Source organism: Tinamus guttatus, unplaced genomic scaffold (genome assembly GCF_059628265.1).
Source record: "Tinamus guttatus ecotype Peru unplaced genomic scaffold, ASM5962826v1 Tinamus_guttatus_pri_ptg000180l, whole genome shotgun sequence".
Lineage (NCBI taxonomy): Eukaryota > Metazoa > Chordata > Aves > Tinamiformes > Tinamidae > Tinamus > Tinamus guttatus.
The window spans coordinates 1868635-1886413 of record NW_028288714.1 but is presented as its reverse complement, the minus strand read 5'-3'; the positions used below and the strand labels follow the sequence as shown (position 1 = coordinate 1886413).

General features: G+C 44.6%; 1 protein-coding gene across 1 annotated transcript in view; it reads left to right on the top strand.

Annotated features, from left to right (window-relative positions):
• Positions 1-1351: 1351 nt before the first annotated feature.
• The window catches only part of ABCC4 (ATP binding cassette subfamily C member 4 (PEL blood group)), a 133988-nt gene continuing 117560 nt past the window's right edge, over positions 1352-17779 (top strand). The window contains exons 1-4 of the mRNA XM_088523307.1: positions 1352-1433; positions 12214-12324; positions 14656-14776; positions 15432-15656. Coding sequence (XP_088379433.1) covers positions 1360-1433; positions 12214-12324; positions 14656-14776; positions 15432-15656 — 531 coding nt within the window. The 5' untranslated portion in view covers positions 1352-1359. The remainder of the gene's footprint in view (positions 1434-12213; positions 12325-14655; positions 14777-15431; positions 15657-17779) is intronic.

Below are 17779 nucleotides of genomic sequence, written 5' to 3'. Positions count from 1 at the left end.
CTTGTCCAAATAAAGAAATATTTTGATAATCTTTCACTGCAAGAATCTGGCTTGATTTTTTTTCAGGAAAATAAAGCTTCATGAATAGCTGTCAGTTTAAAGATTTACATCTTCCTTTCCCCTGCTACCTGACCTGAACTTTATTGACGTTTTGGGACTTACTGTGTACCGCCCAACCTTTTCTCCTCATATTAATACCTCTTTAGACAAATTTGCTTCACAGAAATCTAAATCTGCGTGGCCAGACTTTGCTTTTCTTCGTGTGTTTTGGGAGGTGACTTAGATTTTAATTCTCCACGTTCTGGAATACATAAAGCACTTTTGTGTGTGTGTGTGTGTGTTTGTTAAAGCCCATCCTTCCAAACCGCCGCTGCACTGTTTCCCTGTGTGTATTTATTTGTTTTGACCCAGGCAGATCTACAGGCCGCTGTTGGGAAGCACACTGCTTGCTGCTTGCAAAATCCCGTGGTATGTGGTGGTACACACAGGCAGCACATTTTGTTGCCAGCAGACACCTACAGTCCTGGCTTTTACTGATAACGAGCTCAAGGTTGGTTTATTTCTGCTACAGTGACGATGACATCTCTCCAAGTGCAAACTGATGCTGTTTGTTCAATGATACAGTGTGGTCCGAACCCTAGTGCCCTCTTCCCTCTCCATCCTGTGCCAGCTCCATGTGCCTATGGTGACAATCAGATGCTGGAGCTATTTCCTAATTGATAAACCATTTCATTTGGGAAGAGATAGGGCTGGTGGCTCCTGAGGGCAGAAGATGATTCAAAAGGGGACTTGCCTTGCAGACGGAGGGGAGGGAGTGAGGAAGGCAAAGCAGAAATGAGGGCACAGCAGACACCTATTCTGCCTGTTATTTTTTTCACAGAGGTGAATAACTTTGGGGTTATTTACAGCCGCATGCCCCAAATCCCTATTACTTCAGATTTCCCCTGCTCGTGGTAGCTACACACGGAGAGGAGCGCGGCAGCCGCCCAGGCAGCCCCCCGCCTGCTCCAGACTGCCGCGGGGTCTCGCAGGGGGTCTCGCGGGGTCTCCCTCGGCATTAAGTCACTGCCTTTTTGTTATAATTAACTTTATTACCATTTTTATGCGTGCGCGGAGCCCCGAGGCCCCTCGGGGCGGCGGCGGCGCCGGGAGGCTCCGCTCGCGCCGGGCCGGGCCGGCTCCCGGAGGCGGCGGCGGGGCCGCGCCGGCAGGAGGCGCCCTGCGGCGGCGGGCGCGGAGGGCGGAGGGACGAGGCGGCGGCGGCGGCGCTGCCGGAAACCGCGCGGGCCGGCGCAGAGCGGCGGCCGCTGCCGCGCGGGGAGGTGGCGTGTGCGGGGCGCCGCGGCCGCGCCGGGCGCCATGGAAGCGGTGCCGCGCGACGAGAAGCCCAACCCGCTGCGCGACGCCAACCTCTGCTCGCGGCTCTTCTTCTGGTGAGCGGCGCGGGGGGACGCGGCGCTGCCCGCGCGCGGGGATGCTGCGCGGCGCGGGGCCGCCTCGCTCCCTGCCTCGCTGCCGGCTCCCGCTGCCCGCGGCGGCGGCGCGGCCCGGGCTGCCCCCGCGGCCCGGCCTGGCGGCTCCGCAACACGCGTGAGCGGCGCCGGCCCGCGGGGCCGCCCGGGCGGGGAGGCGGCGGCTCCGTTAGCGATCGGTGCCTTTTCCCGAAGCTCCTGAGCTCTCCCGGGACAAGGGCAGCCTCCCGCCTCCGCTCCCCCGGTGTCGCGGGGCAGGGGGACCGGCCACCCTCGCAACGGGACCGGTCCTGCTGCCGGACCGGTGGCTGCTGAGCGGGGCCAGGAAGCTCCTGCTCCTGCTGGCGCTGGTTTCGGATGCTCAGAGCAGTAGGAAACACATTCCTGCCGTTTCACTGATAAGGAAAGAGAGGAAAAAAAAAAGATACGCAAGGTGGAAGGGAGGATTGTCCAGGCTCTCTGTCTTAGCAAGGCCCTTTGGAAGAAGAGAGCGCTCGCACGGGCAGCGCTCGCCCTGCTCCACCTGCTGCAGCGGGAGCCCTGGGTGCGCGTGCCCTGCGCCTCGTGGGAGAGGGCAGGGAGCGCGAGGGCCCGTTCGGGAGCCTCTCAAACACGAGCCAGGCGAGTCTGGTCCTGGAAGCAGCCCAGGCGGGCGCAGAGATCCTTTCTAGGAGTCAGGGGGATTTGCAGGGCCCTGACGAGTTTTAGCTAAACGCATTTCCAATCAAGGAAGTGTCTGCGGAGGTGCAAGAAGCAGCAGTCGTCTGCTTGTGTCAAGCTCCGTGCGCTCAGCAGTTTGGCTCCTCGTTTGCGTTGGCCGTGTCAGGGCAGCTCGAGGAGGGCTGGCGTGGGAGCAGCAGCGGTGGCTCCTGCTGGGGCTGACCACGTCCACAGGGCTGCTGGCCACTCGCCCCACTTTCCATCCTCATTAACAGCGTTGCAGGCAGCTGGGCAGGCATCCTTTTTGTTTTTTCTCTTTATTTTGTTCAACAGTCGCATCTTGCTGTTGTAAGAAGTCCTCCCCCCCAGCTTTGTTGTCTGTGGAGCTCAAATTATTCTGCCTTGCAGAAACAGGATCAAGCTCACAGGGGAAAAGCAGTCGTGTTTTCATTGAATTATAAAACCAAGGTAATGAGTGTGTGTAGGCTGAAGACACATTCTTCTCCCATTGTTCAAAGCTTGTCTTCTTGCTTTTGGGGTTGCGACTTTGACAAGTATGAGCTTGATGAACATTTAATGCTCTAGTACGTTCATGGGAAAGAGGAGCATCTGGATTGTGTGTGAATATTGTTATTTAATAATGCATCCCTTGTGTAATGTTAGTTGGACGTTAAAAAAATAAAAACTCTGACAGAAATATGTAGATGAGGGCAGTTGCAAAATATTCTTGTTTTCTGTGTCTCTCAGTGAATTATCTCTATTAACATAGGATTATCAAAGAACCAATTACTGCTCTGGGTATTTTGGAAATTACTGCCGCTACTGACCTTCATAGTTGTTAGTTCCCAGACTCCCAGACTTCTCCAGGCTCCGGCTGGTAGCTCATTTAGGGGACCGGGATGTACGTCTGTCTCCTTTGCTTTTCCTCACCCTTACTGCTTATTTTTGGCTTAGCTTGCTAGTGAGAATGAGGGCTTCGAAGGGTTGGTTGAAGGATTTTAAGACTCTCCAAGGAAGATACGGTTCAATTTAGTGATTTTCATGTTTAAAAATGTGCTCTGTTGCGGCAAGATTGGGTTTAATAAGTTCTGTAAATGTGCCCAGAGTTGAAAAGAAAACTTTTCACATCTTTTCTCTGAGGAGTGGAGGTTCTTAAGTTAATGGTTGTATACAGTAAGAATATTTCTTTTTCTAAACAGCTTCCAGTTTTGGACCTTGTGTGTTCTTTGAGTAGCTGGTGTGTTTTTATTTGCTTAACAGCACTTGCTGCCTTGAGCTGTCAAAGATGCTCTTGTTATACAGAGCTTGCTGCTTCCTGGGCACCCTGTTTTTACAGGCACGTAATTCACTTCTGTGGAAAATTACCAAAGAAGTGCTGTGTTTGGTGACGTTTTTAAAAGTCTAGGTAACTTTTGGTGCATTAGTACCATGAGAAGGAGAGCAAGCTAGGTAATAGGTAATCCAGTCCTCTTGTTCAAAGAAGTAAAGTCCTGCTAAATTTCATATATCTTTAATTTTAAATAGACAAACATTTAAGTATTTTATTTATCATGGAATTTCTGGGCCTGTGAGAAATTTTCAGCTTTTTCTGGGCATTGGACGTTGTCACCATCCTGAAGCTGGATGCTTTTTTACGCCATCACTTGACATGCAGTAGTTACAGTAAAGGTATTAAAACATGCCTCGAAGCGACTTTGCAGTTCATCCGCACAGCTGTGATTCCAAGGAAGCAGGGAATGTTTTGTCCTTACCCTTCTGGGGGTGTTGCTCTTGGCCTGCTGAGGAAGGGGGTTAGGGAAAGTGATAAAATGAGAGGGCTTTTTCACTAGTCTGGCCTAGTGTGTAAAGTGGGAAGATCAAAAAAATCCTGACCTTGGATTTAGGTGTGAACAAAGTGAGGTAAGCAGAACTGTATATGTTTTCAGTGACCTTTTTTTTTTTTTTTTTCAAAGGGTTTCTAGTGCCTGCACATTGTGTAGCTGTTCACATCGGAGCAGAAAGTGTCATGCAGCGTGCCTCTCTGGTACCAGTGTAAATACAGGTGCACACTTTCCATAGCTTTTTTCCTCCTGTCATGTCCCAGAGCTTAGACCTAGAAGGGCCACTGGCTCATTCATTTGGACTTTTGAGACAGCTTAAATGTCATCTGTGCTTTAGGCCAGTGACTTGGCTCCCTTGCCTTGCTTGGAGGGAAGAGACGTGGGGAATTCATCGCTTGCCTTGAGTGTTCCCGTTGGAGTGGAATTGTAGCACTGTTGTTCCTTGTTATGTCAGCAAATACACTCATCTGTGGTGATTTTATCTTTGCTCAGGTAATGAATGAAAATACGACGGAGCATCAGGCTTGCTAGTGAATTGCCTGATACCTGTTCACCCACCAAAGTGCCAAATGATGATGGCTCCAAATTGCTAGCACTTGATAAACATCTGAGATGACTAATTTTTAGTTCATTTAATGATTTATTGGTGCAAGATGACTGCTCACAACAAGACTATTGCAGTACTATATGAAACTCTAAAAAACATGTGTAAGCATCTTGCGTACGTGTAAGTGGAAGATATGTGTTCAATAACCAAAGAATGAATGGGACTTAACTTTTTTTTTTCTTTTGATTTAGAAACAGACAGAGGGTATGTATATAACCTATTACAAAGTTAATGCCTTATTTTTCCACTTATTGGGTATTTAATAGCTTGTAGTTGAATTTTAACAACCTATACCTATTACACCTATATATGAGCTCTAGCGTGGTCCCCTGGATACGTTTTTCAAGTGATGAAGAATTTGCCCATCCAGCTAGGTTGTTTCGCTAAGTTAATTGGAGATTAGGAATTTGGATGACTAATTCTCTTCTGCTAAATTGAAGAGCACTTCGTTCACTCTGTGTGACTCTTTAGGTCGTAGGTCGGTAAAGAGCTTATACTATTTACATTTATTGCTAATAAAGCATGACCTTCAGACCTTTGCACCGAGTCATCTGTATGGTGAATATTCTTCTTGGCATGTGGATGCCAGATCTGGAATCTGCATTTTGATAACAGTCTCTGGAGCAGTCTAGTCTTTACTTAAAAGCAGTGCCACTTTTCGACTCCCTGTTCCCAGGCTTTGCTGGCAGCCACTGCATGGCAGCCTTGGTTTCTTCACCTCCTCCTGCTTTTATTTCTGCTTGCCATGTGGAATATCAGAAAAGGTATTTGAGTAATCAGGTAGTTCGTACCTGGCTAATGCTGTAGACAAATAGCATGAAACAACCCGCTTTAATTGCAATTGATATCAACTGAGTTACTGTTAGTGTAGGAAGAGGGGTGTTCAGTGCTGTAGCTGCACACACTCTGCTGGGAAGAAGCAAAAACAAGGAAGACAAAATGAAATTACGTATCAAGGATTATTACTGTTTGACATTGTGACTGGAAATACGAAGGGATTTTTTCGTTAATGTGGCTTTGAAGTAATTTTTTTCAGTTCTTACTGTTCTTTATATTGTATGCAATGAGAAAATCCAGTCTAAGCTTCCAGTAAGCAGTGGAGGGAAGTTGTGATGATAACTCTAGCTGAAAAACATCTGAAGAAATTTGAGAAACTACTCTGCTTATTAAATGTATGTAGCTGCATTGGTAAGGGGAAGTGGGAAGCAACAACTTGCCGAGGAGAATGGGTGAGTGTGTGAAATAGTTGATTGTAAAAAAGAAAGCAGTCACATGGTGGTTGCAAAATGTTTGCTGCAGTGAGACTTATGAATTCTTGCATGATAAAACTAAAAACTGTGTTCGTGTACCTGAACATCCTAGCCCAATGGGCTCCTCTGCACTAAAAGCAAGTGGCCCACGCTGTTGGCTTTGCTCTGATGTTTTTTAATATCGTGAATTTGGGTAAAAAAAAATGTACAAAAAACCCCCACGCAGGCTCTAGAGGATAAGCAACATGAGCTTGTAGTCACAAGGTCTTGTAAGGAAACCCAGTTTGTTCTACAAAAAACAGCTCCAATTTAAGTGATTAAAGAGAAGGAAACACATGTTACTCCGCAGCTTAGTATTTGAAGTAGTGCTTCCAAGCTGCTCAAGGAGATGAAATCCGAGTGTTATGGAAGAATTTGGGTAAACAAAGACTCTCCTATGCAACTCTTGAAAAATAATTGGACATTGGGTATAAACAGATGATGCTTGCAATGTAATTCACAAATAGGCTTAGGAGAAATGGGGAAAATACAGTTTGTAAACCACCTTCTTAAGGAATTAGTTGATGAGAGTATCCAGGATGTGGTTTTTACTGGTTACTCTGAATTTGCGCGGGAGGTAAACTCCTGCCTATAGCTAAAAATAAAAAGGAGGAATTAGTTGAATGAGATGGGTAGTCTGTTCAGCCTGAGTTTTCTAACTCGGGCAGTGATAAAAGATATTTTGGGTGTGTGTGTGACACTGTTGAGTGCACAGTTTTGCCCTGGGCAGAGGGAAGCAGGAAGGTGGGGGCTCTAGGCTTTGTCTCTCTCTAGTCCTAATTCTTAGCATAAACTCAGGCAGGTTCTGAGGCCCAGGCCTAGTGCTGGCTTAAAGGCAAGTGTTGTCTTGGGACCAGTCTCGCCGTAGCCCCATGTTTCCTTTGACAGGCCCTGAGCAGGGCATGGCGGGTCCTAGGTGAGGCCCCTCAGGGCCTTGTTATATATAAATATGTGTATGTATTTTTATTCATATCCAGTCTGTGGTATAACCATCTTGGCTGATGTTCTATGATAGACTCTCTCAGGTCATGAAAAACTTGCGCTCTGTGGATTTCTGGAAAACTGCAGCATAGAAATACCACATTTTTGACTGTTTACTAGCAGGATATTAAGGTAGCGATTTCCATCCCTAGGCTCAGTGACCTTACTGAGCTGGGCATTGCTTTTAGCTTGGCTTGTCTATTGGTCATGTCTTTTCCTCCCTGGCTAAAAGGGAATTCTTTGGGAATGCTAGCAACCCTAATTTAAAAGCTTCCCCCTTTAAGAAATTTTATGCATCAAATGCAGTGGCGTGGCTGTTTTGGTTGCAAAATGACTCTTTCAGATACAGCTGCTAAGACTTGCACTGTCCTGAACAACTAGATGCAACTACAGCTGGTCGGCTGGGCTGTAGTGTCACAGGAGTGCAATGTCAGGACCCAGGAGTAGGAAAATGCAGGAAATGAGTGTTTATATTGTGGTCTTTATATATCTCTTGCTTCAGAAATGAATAACTTTATTTTTTTTTCCTCTGTGCCTCAGGTACTACTGTAGAAGAGGAAAAGCTTTTGGGGCCGGAGCAATGATTTACTGTTCTATACTGGCTATCTCTTGGGTTTGCACCAGGTCACCAAGTGACTTTTTACCCTTTTTTTTTCTTCTAATCTTGATTCCTGGTGACATCAGTATTCTGGCAGTAATGGGAACTAATTCTGGGCTTCTTTCCAGAGTGATGTCTTTGATCAGCTAATCGCCTTGCTAGGAGAATAAAGCCATTCCCAGCAGAACAGAAGGTGCTCAGGATTCTTCAAATGTTCCCATTTTTATATGCAGTTTATGCTAACACAAAGGTACTGTTTGCTTGATGCCTAAGAACCAAATAATCATTCAAAATATTCACCAAGCAGAAAGATACCCAGGCAAAGAGATGACGGTAACTGAGAGGTCCCTTGTTGTTTGCTTATTTTAAGTTGAACAACTTTTTTCAGAAGGAAAGGTAAAATGGGGGGCTTAGCTGTGAACCTTTTCTATCCCTCCTCTCCTCATCTCTTTTTCTTCAGCCTGTGAATCAGCAGTGGCTCCATTTTCTACCCATTCATGGGATGAGAGGAGTAGTTTGTATTTGGCTCTATATATTCTCTATTTCTCTGTCATCTTTGCTTTTTTTAAAATTTAGTTTGTTTAATTAAACTGTAATACATCTTGAGCAGTTACTGTATTCATGATGAAACCTACTTTTCTGTAGGATTTTTTTAAAAATCCTTAAAGGGATCTGCGTTAGCTGATCTCTGTTTTGGCAGACCGGACGTAGTGCTGTAGTGTCCCTTTATGGCTAAATCTGGCTATTGAAGGTTGCAGGGGATGTTCTGTACCTAGGCCATTGCCTTGCGTTTCCAGCTGCTCTAACATTCCTCTTAGAGCACACTTTTTTGTTTACTAAGCCATTAATCAAGAAAAGAGCCAGATTTTTTGTCACAAATGTGTGACTCTCGTAAGGACAGTCTGGGTGAGGACGTTTTCAATGCCGTTCTGAAAAGGGTGAATTGCGAATTCCTCGTCACGTCATCTGCCTTCATATGTGGAATCTTGATGATAACTCCTTAATGGCACAGTAAGGACATTTGCCAAGTCTCCTATCTGAAAGGAGACCTTCCAGCGTGACGTTCAGGACGCGTCAGCGAGGCTGCAGGCTTTATCTGTTCCTGCTGCACCGACAAATTGCGGCGGGCAAACAGAAGGCATCATTTTTGAGCTGGAAATTCTCCAAGGACTGTGTTTATTTTGAAATTTGTAAAGAAAAAACTGTTTAGCTTTGTTCTAAAGATCTTCAGTTGTAGCATTCAGTATCACAATATACTTTTAGAAAACTTCTGTATTGTTAAGACATCTGTAGCAGTAGTTCTTAAGGCTTAATAACTGGAGGGAGAGTAGTTAGATGTAATAAAATTGAAGGCACGTCTAGGAATTCTCAAATATTCTTTTGAACGGGGTAGAAAGTACTTTGTTAGGTCCTCCTGCTCTTGTAGTGTAACATAGCTTGTTTGTACATAACTTGACTGCATCCAGAGTGATGGTTAGCTTAAATTGGCACAAGATTTTGTGATTTTATTTTCTCTGTGATCTATATGAAAGGAGTCAGAATTATGAGAACAGGCCCGCTACTAGTTATATGATCTCTGGAAGTGAAATTTTAAGTGGAGTGGACATTGGAGTCAAGGGAGGAGCAGAGAAACAGCAGACTGACTGTGATTTATCCCGTGTGGAATTCTGCATTTCTCTGAGATCCAAAGTTGCGTTAAAGTATGTAGGTGTTGGCTGCAAGTGCAGTTACTTAGTGAATAAAATACATTCTTGAGGCAGCAGTAGGGTACAGGGAAGCACTGGGTGGATGGTGATGTTTACTTTTTCGTTCTCTGTTGTTGTTGTTTTAATGCCTGTCTCTTTCTGCCTAATCTCCCAAGAACATGAGGGCTCGTCCTGAGTTTCTCCCTGTGGTCTGTTGAAATAAGTCCCGAAATAAATTGCCACAGTTTTTGGCATACTTCGCCTTTTTTTTTTCTCTTGCATTTTTAATCTTAAAGTAGAGTTTGTAGTGCAATTGTATAACTTTTTGACTATTTTTAACTAACTGAAAAATAGAAGCACTCTGAATTTGTGATACTTCTGACTAAACTAATAGTCTCAATTTGAGATTTTGGACATTTGTTACTCTGCATTATCTCCATTTGCTGCTTAATTTGGAAATCAATTCCTATAGTATGTGCAGTCCTTGCTCGATGTGGACTAGTTAGGGTGATCAGAGATTTACTACGACGTAAATTTTACAGAGTAAAACTGAGAGCACTGTTTCGTTTATATTCTGTTTATGTTCCTTTTTAAGGTTAAATATCAGAACAATTTAATTTCTACCACGTTGGCAATACTAGTTAGTGCAACTTGCATTGCTGTGAGAAGGATTAATCTCTGCATTTTCATGAAAAGCAGCCTCATCCTCGTTCTTACGCTCAAGCAGCAGGAGATTGCCCAACCTCTGTCCTAGCCTGTTAGAAAGGAGATTTGTGGCTCATTTACTGAGTACACTGGAAGCTCCTATGGATGTTGCAAGAGGAGGAGCAATTAGGATCAACCACAGGAGTCGAGTGAAATTTGCAGCTCTTTCCCATCATTGTCCATCCTGGAGCAGATAGAGCCTCTCATCCAGCAGGTAGAGGTTTTGCTTGAAGGCCCTTGAGGTTGCTTGCCCTCTGTCTGCTTTTAGCTGTGGCACAAGTGAGGCTACACGGAGCCGGTTTCCCTGGAGCAGGTTCAGTCGGGCCTTTCTCCGTGTCGAAGTCCAGCGGATGGCCCTGCTGTTCAGCGCAGAGCTCCTGTGCTAAGTCAGGCACAGCTCTTTGGCTGGCTGAAACCCTCGATCTTTGAGGTGTTTGGTCAGGAGCTTTAAGGAGAGCATTACAGGGGTTTGAGCACAGAAAGTTGTACTAGTTGGCTGTGGAGTGGAAGAAACAAACCATGTCTTCAACAAGTAACTTTCTCATTGTCTCTGCATGTTTAATGTATGTGAAGGATTTAGCTCATGTGTCACTGAAGCACAGAATCACTAAGGTTGGAAGGGACTTTTGGAGATCATCCAGTCTGACCCCCCTGCACACGCAGGGACACTTAGAGCACGTGGCACAGGACTGCATCCAAGCGGGTTCGGAAGATCTCTTAGAGAAGGAGACTCCACAACCTCTCTGGGCAGCCTGTTCCAGTGCTCTGTCACCCTCACTGTCAAGAAATTTTTCCTTAAGTTCCTGTGGAACTTTTGGTGCTTCAGTTTGTGGCCATTACCTCTACTTCTGTCGCTGGCTACCACTGAAAAGAGGCCAGCCCCGTCCTCTATACTCCCTCCCTTGAGGTACTTCTAGACACTGATTAGATCCCCTCTCAGCCTTCTCTTCTCCAGGCTGAACAGGCCCAGCTCCCTCAGCCTCTCCTCATAGGGCAGATGTTCCAGGCCCCTGATCATCCTTGTGGCCCTGCGCTGGACTCTCTCCAGCAGCTCCACATCCCTCTTGTACTGTGGGGCCCAGAACTGGACACAATACTCCAGATGCGGCCTCACCAGGGCTGAGTAGAGGGGCAGGATCACCTCCCTCGACCTGCTGGAGACGCTGTTCTTAATGCACCCCAGGATCCCATTGGCCTTCTTGTCCACGAGGGCACACTGCTGCCTCATGGTCAACTTATCATCCACCACGACGCCCAGGTCCTTTTCTGCAGAGCTGCTCTCCAGAAGGTATGATGCAGCAGATTTTTAGGAGCCCTGAGTTTCAAAAGGGCTGTTAGCTACTAAAGGTGCTCTAAGCATCTCATCTTTGAACGCTGTGCTACTGCCATGCTTAGCAGCAAAGGGAAAACAGCACTGATCCCAGTTGTCACATACCACCGTGCCCCAGAGCCGCTGCGACGGGTTGTAACAACAGCCCCTCTTTGGGAGAAACTCCCCGAGCCCCCTCCTCAGCCTGCCCCTCTGCCCTCTCCAGACTAATCCCTCTCTAAGCTCCTCGGCAGCCTTCTCATAAGGCAGCGTACGCAAAGCTGAGCTGGAGCGTGCCCGAGCAGGAAAGGCAAAGCTGTGATGTGGGTTCATAACCACTGTTGTGGCTGTGAGTAAATAAATGCCCTCATTGCAAACCATCACAGCCTTCAATTCCCACAGCTGCTTTCCAGAAAGTAATACACTCCATCTATTGCAGCGGCTGCTCCTTCAGAAACTGCCTTGTGAAATCAAGGAACAGCTTTGCATCAGAAACTAAACAAAGTTAGAAGCTTTCACAGGCAACTGACATGAAATGGAAACACTTTGTCATGAGTGCAGGGGAATTTTTTTCCACAAAAGGTCCATCTCTGACTTCTTGCCTCTGATCCTGTATGATGACCTCAAAAAAATGTTGAGAAAACAAGCCTGAGAGCTAAAATTCATGCCCCTTGTCTCCCAAAAAACAAATTTTAATAGATAATTTGTTAACTTCATGGCAAACTTCCATTTCCTTGACGACTCTTCCTGCTAAGCCAGGCTTGTTTCATAGAAGCCCTTCTCTTTTCCATGAACAACTTTATCACCTTTTCCTTTGCTGTCATGTATCTGGCTGCTCTGTGGAGCAGACCTATGTTTCGGGCTTGAAGAAGGGTCTAGGTACATGAGAGCTAGTCTTAGCCATTTGTAATATTGAATTAATTTCCTTCTTATCTGTTATGAAGATAAACATAGTAAAGTGTGTGGGATGTTGAGGTGACAGGCACAAAGAGGAGGGAAGAAAGGCATGGAAAAATGAAGTTAACATGCAGGGGAATTACTCTTCTGGTTCACCGATGAGTTTATTAATAAACTTGTATTTAAATAGGTGGTTGAATCCGTTATTTGTTATTGGACATAAACGGAAGCTTGAAGAAGATGATATGTATAAAGTGTTGCCAGAAGACTCCTCGGAGAAGCTTGGAGAGGAATTACAGTGGTAAGGAGAAAAAAAAAATATTTCTTCTGTTCCATTATTCTTATCTGCTGCTGAAGATATTTCATATTCTGAAATTAAAAGAGCTTACTGTAAAGTTTGCCAAAGTGTCTTCTTTAAACTTCTGAGTAGTAGAGAGTAATATTGTGAACTTACTCACATGGAAACTTTTAAATCTTTTCTGTTTATAGATAAGGAAAATGTATTTCAGTGTTTTCAGTGTATCATTTGCCGTTCCTTTGGCACTCTGCAGAGCGTTTGGAACAGAAGACTCAGCTGTTACTGAAGTAATCCTTAATAATGATCAGTGGTACACTGGCTGTTGAAATGTCTATATTTTCTCTGTATACAAATAAGGAGAAAGACTAATACCCTCTGTTTTGTGGAATAAATGGAATTAGAAGTGACAGCTGTGTACCTTTTATGTAGGTATGCATATATGCAAAATACAGCATTTTTACAGCATTTTTTGCTGAAGTGCTAAAGTGTCTTGGACCTCTAAAAGTTTGCCTCGTGGAGGAGTCCTTATTATGAACTCGAGATCATCTTTTTTGTTTGTGAAATATCTTCTGAAAATAAGTGCTTGTGTAAATTAGAATCATAGAATCATAGAATCATAGAATGCTTAGGGTTGGAAGGGACCTCTAGAGATCATCTAGTCCAACCCCCCTGCATACGCAGGGACACCTAAAGCACGTGGCGCAGGACTGCATCCAAGCGGGTTTTGAAGATCTCCAGAGAAGGAGACTCCACAAAACAAAAACAAAAACAAAAAATTATCTTGAACCTTGCACTAAGAAAAAATATTTTTGTCTTCAAAGTATTGTTTTTTCAATATAATTAGAAGTAGAGTCCTTTCCTAGTGAAAGGAGGCTTTTGAACTAAGAAAGTGGTAGCTTGGCCTTGCTTTCTTGCAATTACGCTGGAAGAAGTCTGGCAAATGAACTTTCCTAATAATTTGGCTGGGATGAAAGGCTTCTCAAGAGGTAAGAAGCCTCCAGAGTGAGTAAAGATTATAATCAATTCTTTCATGTTTACGCTGTGGCTGAGTTAAATGAAGAAAGGGTGATTGTGATAAACTCATGGGAATGCAACCTTTAATATCTTTCTAACTGGAGATCTGTGTGAAATTCCAGTGACATTCCTTGAAGCAGTTCCGAAGGTTGGCTGTACAGGGAGATGAACTCTTTCCAGTGACTTACAGTAAAAGCGCACACTTTCCGTGAATTCAGGAAGCAGTAGAAAATACAGCATCCAAAAGACATTTTTTTTCCTCTTTAGTGTATTGTCCAGCAAGCAAAGAATATAATTCATAAGTAGCCACCTAAATAGTGTCTTTTCTCCCAGCCAACAAACCCCACAGAGTGTAAACAGTTTTAATTCAGAGGCTGAAGTGTTTAGGCAATGACTTCATAATTTCTGTAGCCTGAAGGAGGGTAAAAAATTAAAAACTTTTATGCTTCTGTCCCTACTATGTGCTTCAAACTTGTGTACCTTGTTGCAAAATAATAAACTTGGCTTTCACGTCTTGGACTAATTTCAGCCCTCCAACTAGCAAGGTCGGGGTAATGGCAGAAAGTGCTCAGTGTACAGAAACAAGGGAGAACATCTTGTCTGACAATAGGGTGCTTTAAGAAGTCTGCTTAAGTCCTGATTTCTTTGTTTTGTTTTTGTTGTTTGTTTGTTTTCATATTTAACTGAACAAACTCCTGTTTGTTTTTGCTGTCTTTGATTTTAATGTGATCGGATTGTGCCTCACTCATGGGCAGGCAAGTGGTAACAGAGAGCTCCCTGCCACTGCTGTTGTGATTCCAGCCCTTGGATAGATGTGGGGAGCAGCAAGTGACTAAACAGCTGTAGACGTTTCGTTTGGCTCCTCTGCATCAAAGCAGGTGGCAGAAACAAGAAGGGGATTGTGCCCAACCACCTCTCTGGGGAAGCGCAGACCTTGCACGAGGATAACGGTGCTTCATGTAGCCTGGTTTAGTCCATCGGGTTCAGGTGGTAATTGGCTGGTTACTGATTGTCTAAGCTGGGAAGAAAGAAAGAAAGAAAGATACGAATGCATCAAGGCAATAGGAGTTAACAGTGGCTGGGGAAATATTTTTGCTGCCTCCCTGTGCTTGTGACTGCAGAGGAGCAAGGAGGCATGTAATGCTAAGTACATGTTTTTGTCAGTGAGAAAACATGACTCTTTCTTATCATGTTAATACCTTGATGAAAAATGATTTACAGGGGTGATCAGGGCAATCCTACTGCAGGTCTGAATCTGTTTGGCTAATTGCCTTATGGTTTTATACTTATCCTCCAGCATATTTTCCTTTCATTTTTCAGGTACTGGGATAAAGAGGTGCAAAAAGCTAAAAAAGATGGAAAAACACCACATTTAACAAAAGCTATCATTCTGTGCTACTGGAAATCTTATTTAGTTTTTGGAATTTTCACCATGATTGAGGTAAGAGGTGTCAAATCCAATACAGCGTCCTTCTTAGTGAACAGTGATGTGAAATTACTCTGCAGGCCTACTGGTTTGCATGATGCCAACTGGTGACTTCGTGCTGGGCCACCCAGGGAAATTGGAGTGTTCATAAATTCTCTCAGAAAAGTACAGCAGAGCTATATTCCCTTAGGGATTGAAGAAGCAAGTCAGATATTTTGTCAGCGGGTCTCATTATGGATGTGGAACTGAGCACTATTTCTGAGATGATATAAGCCATCTGACTTGCCTTTTAGGTCTTACCTGCATCTTATGCATCCGAATGTGATGACCCATCGAAATGGTTGTTATGCACAATGTCACACTAACTCATCTTGAAAAATGGAAGCACAATATGTATTTATGAAACTTGCTTTCATAACTCCGAAGTTTTTATTGATAATTGAGGGAGTTCTTTTTTAAAGAAGCAGTTATTTTTTACTGTGGGGTATATTTCTTAGTTCATGATGTTAATAAAAATAAGCTTGACATGTTAGAGTGTGATCAAAACAAGGTAATGTGGGATGTGACTTGCAACAGTAATTTAGTTCTTACTTGCCTGGGTACAGATTTGGGTGGCACAGTGTGATACAAAATTGTTTATACTTTCTTTTTTTTCCCCTTTTTCCTTTAGGAAACCCTCAAAATAATTCAGCCAATATTTTTGGGAAAAATTATTAGTTATTTTGAAAACTATGATTCCTCTGATGAGGTAGCTTTGAATTTTGCATACTGCTATGCAGCTGCTCTCTCTGTGTGCACTCTTATTCTAGCTACGATGCACCACTTATACTTCTACCACGTGCAGCGGGCTGGCATGAAGCTGAGGGTAGCTATGTGTCATATGATTTATCGGAAGGTAAGCAAGCGTTTACAGTTGTATTTGATGTTTCTACTTAAGGTTAAATATGTGGCTGTTTGTTACGTGTGCTCCTGCAGCTCCTGCAGTGCAGTTGCTGACTTGCAGAAGTGTAATGCGTGCCGATAAACACGGGTGTTTGGGCGCATCTCTGTGTGCCTTATGCTGTCTTTAGTCAAGTGTCCGAATGATGATTTCAGTCCTCTGAGTGAAGAGGATGGATTACAGAGCCCTAAAGACTGAGGGGGAGATGCAAACTTTGACCTGCTCGTGCCGTGGGAGAGAAGCCTTCTCTTTGTTGGCGGAGGGGATGTTTGCTGGAATATATATGCTGGTCAATGTATAGGAGAAGGGCAGAGGTCCCAGTGAGTGCTGGGTCCTGGCCGTTCGGAGCTGGCAGTTTCTGGCTCTCACCAGGTCCTTTAGTACTCTCAGTTTCCTGCCATTTGTGGCACTCTGTTTTCTACCCCCATGCTGTAATGTTTATATGTGTGTGTTTTTTTTTTTTTTTCCTTCTAACAGTGCTGTAAAGGTAATGAATTACCTACTTATTAACTCTTATTAACTTTAACTGCTTATTAAGGGTGCCTGCCTCTTTTGGCACGTCACCATGGTAGATTTTCACAGGGTTATTCACTTTCTCTGCAACACTATGGAAGCCTTGTTTTGATTGCAAGTCCTAAAAACATGGAAGTCAGTGCTAGGAGAGGACTCCAGCGGTGCCATTTTCGGTAAGGCAGGAGGGGAAAGCTGGAGTAGCCTCCTCAGCGGCTCAGGGAGTCCTGGGATAGTGCAGAATTCCTGCTGGGATAGTGCCAAATTCCTGCTGCTCCCTCCAGGCTGGAAGGGCTGCTTGGCATCGTCACAGGCAGGCCCCCTTGGCAGCGAGGGGGACAGGAGGGGCTGCAGGTAGCCCTGCACAAGCAGCAAACTGCACCCAGGACGAAGTGCTGGTCTCCCTGTGCGCTTAGGAGGAAGCAGCAGGGCTCAATGTCTGCTGCCCTCTTCTGAAGCGGCTGGGAACACTCAGGCTTCCAGCCTGGCTCTGCTTCCAGGCGGGAACGCCGCCGCGGGGGCGCTGGAAGGGCGAGCCCCTTCCCTTGGATGTCACCGGGATAGGGACCTGCCAGTGTTTACTTCAGCTAAGAGATTTAAGCCCTTAAGAACAGGGGTGTGAAGTTTATTTAGTACATAAACAAATGCATAGTATTTTAGCTACTAAACGTGGGCAGCATCCCCTTAAAGCAAACATTTATGCCACCTGTGTCGCTCGTGCAAGCAAAAGCCCAAAGTGAGGGCCGTGAAGATGGCTGCCTCGTAGTGGTGATTGTTTCTCATGCACCTATTTATTCCCCTCCTCCTTCTGATACCTTGGAAATTATCCTCTGGGACCTAGGCTCTAACATGGCACACTGCTTTCTTGTACATAAACATATCTCTAAGGTATTAATTTACTCTGCTGATTATCATAACACACTTTGCTGTATACATATTTCATGAATTTCAAAGTTGTTTGTTACGTTGTTGATATTGGCTTAGGAGCCTAGGAGCTTGGAAAAGAAACGTTCATAATGTGTACCCTTATTTCTGGAGATGTGATTAAATGGAGAATTAATCTCCCCTCATCTCATAAATGTTTCCTCCTGAGGGTGAGGGCTGAAGTTACGGCAGAACATTGATAAAACCTTCCTAATCAGTTGTCTTCATTATTCAAGGTTTAGAGATAGGTCATGCTTTTCCTTTATTCTCCATCTATGCTTTTGAAAGAATCTGAATGCTAATTTACCAGCACTTTTGCAGTGCTCATTAATTCCTGTAGTAAATGGAAGCTAGGATTTGCAAGGATGACTGGGGGTGGACGGGAGAGCATCCTTAATACAAAGTGTTGAATGCTAGTACTGCTTAAGTTTTGTATTGCCTTTCCTGGAAAGTTTAAAAACTGATTTTATTTGCAAAAAACTTGTATTCAGACTCTGATATTTTGAGATCAGTATGAACTAATAGTGATGCACATAGGAAGCATGCAGGGAATGTGAAAAGAGACTCTCTTGTGACAGTTTTATATCTTCTTTGGGCTTTAGAGTAGACACTTGAGCAGTTTAAGCTGTGTGGTAGTTGGCTGA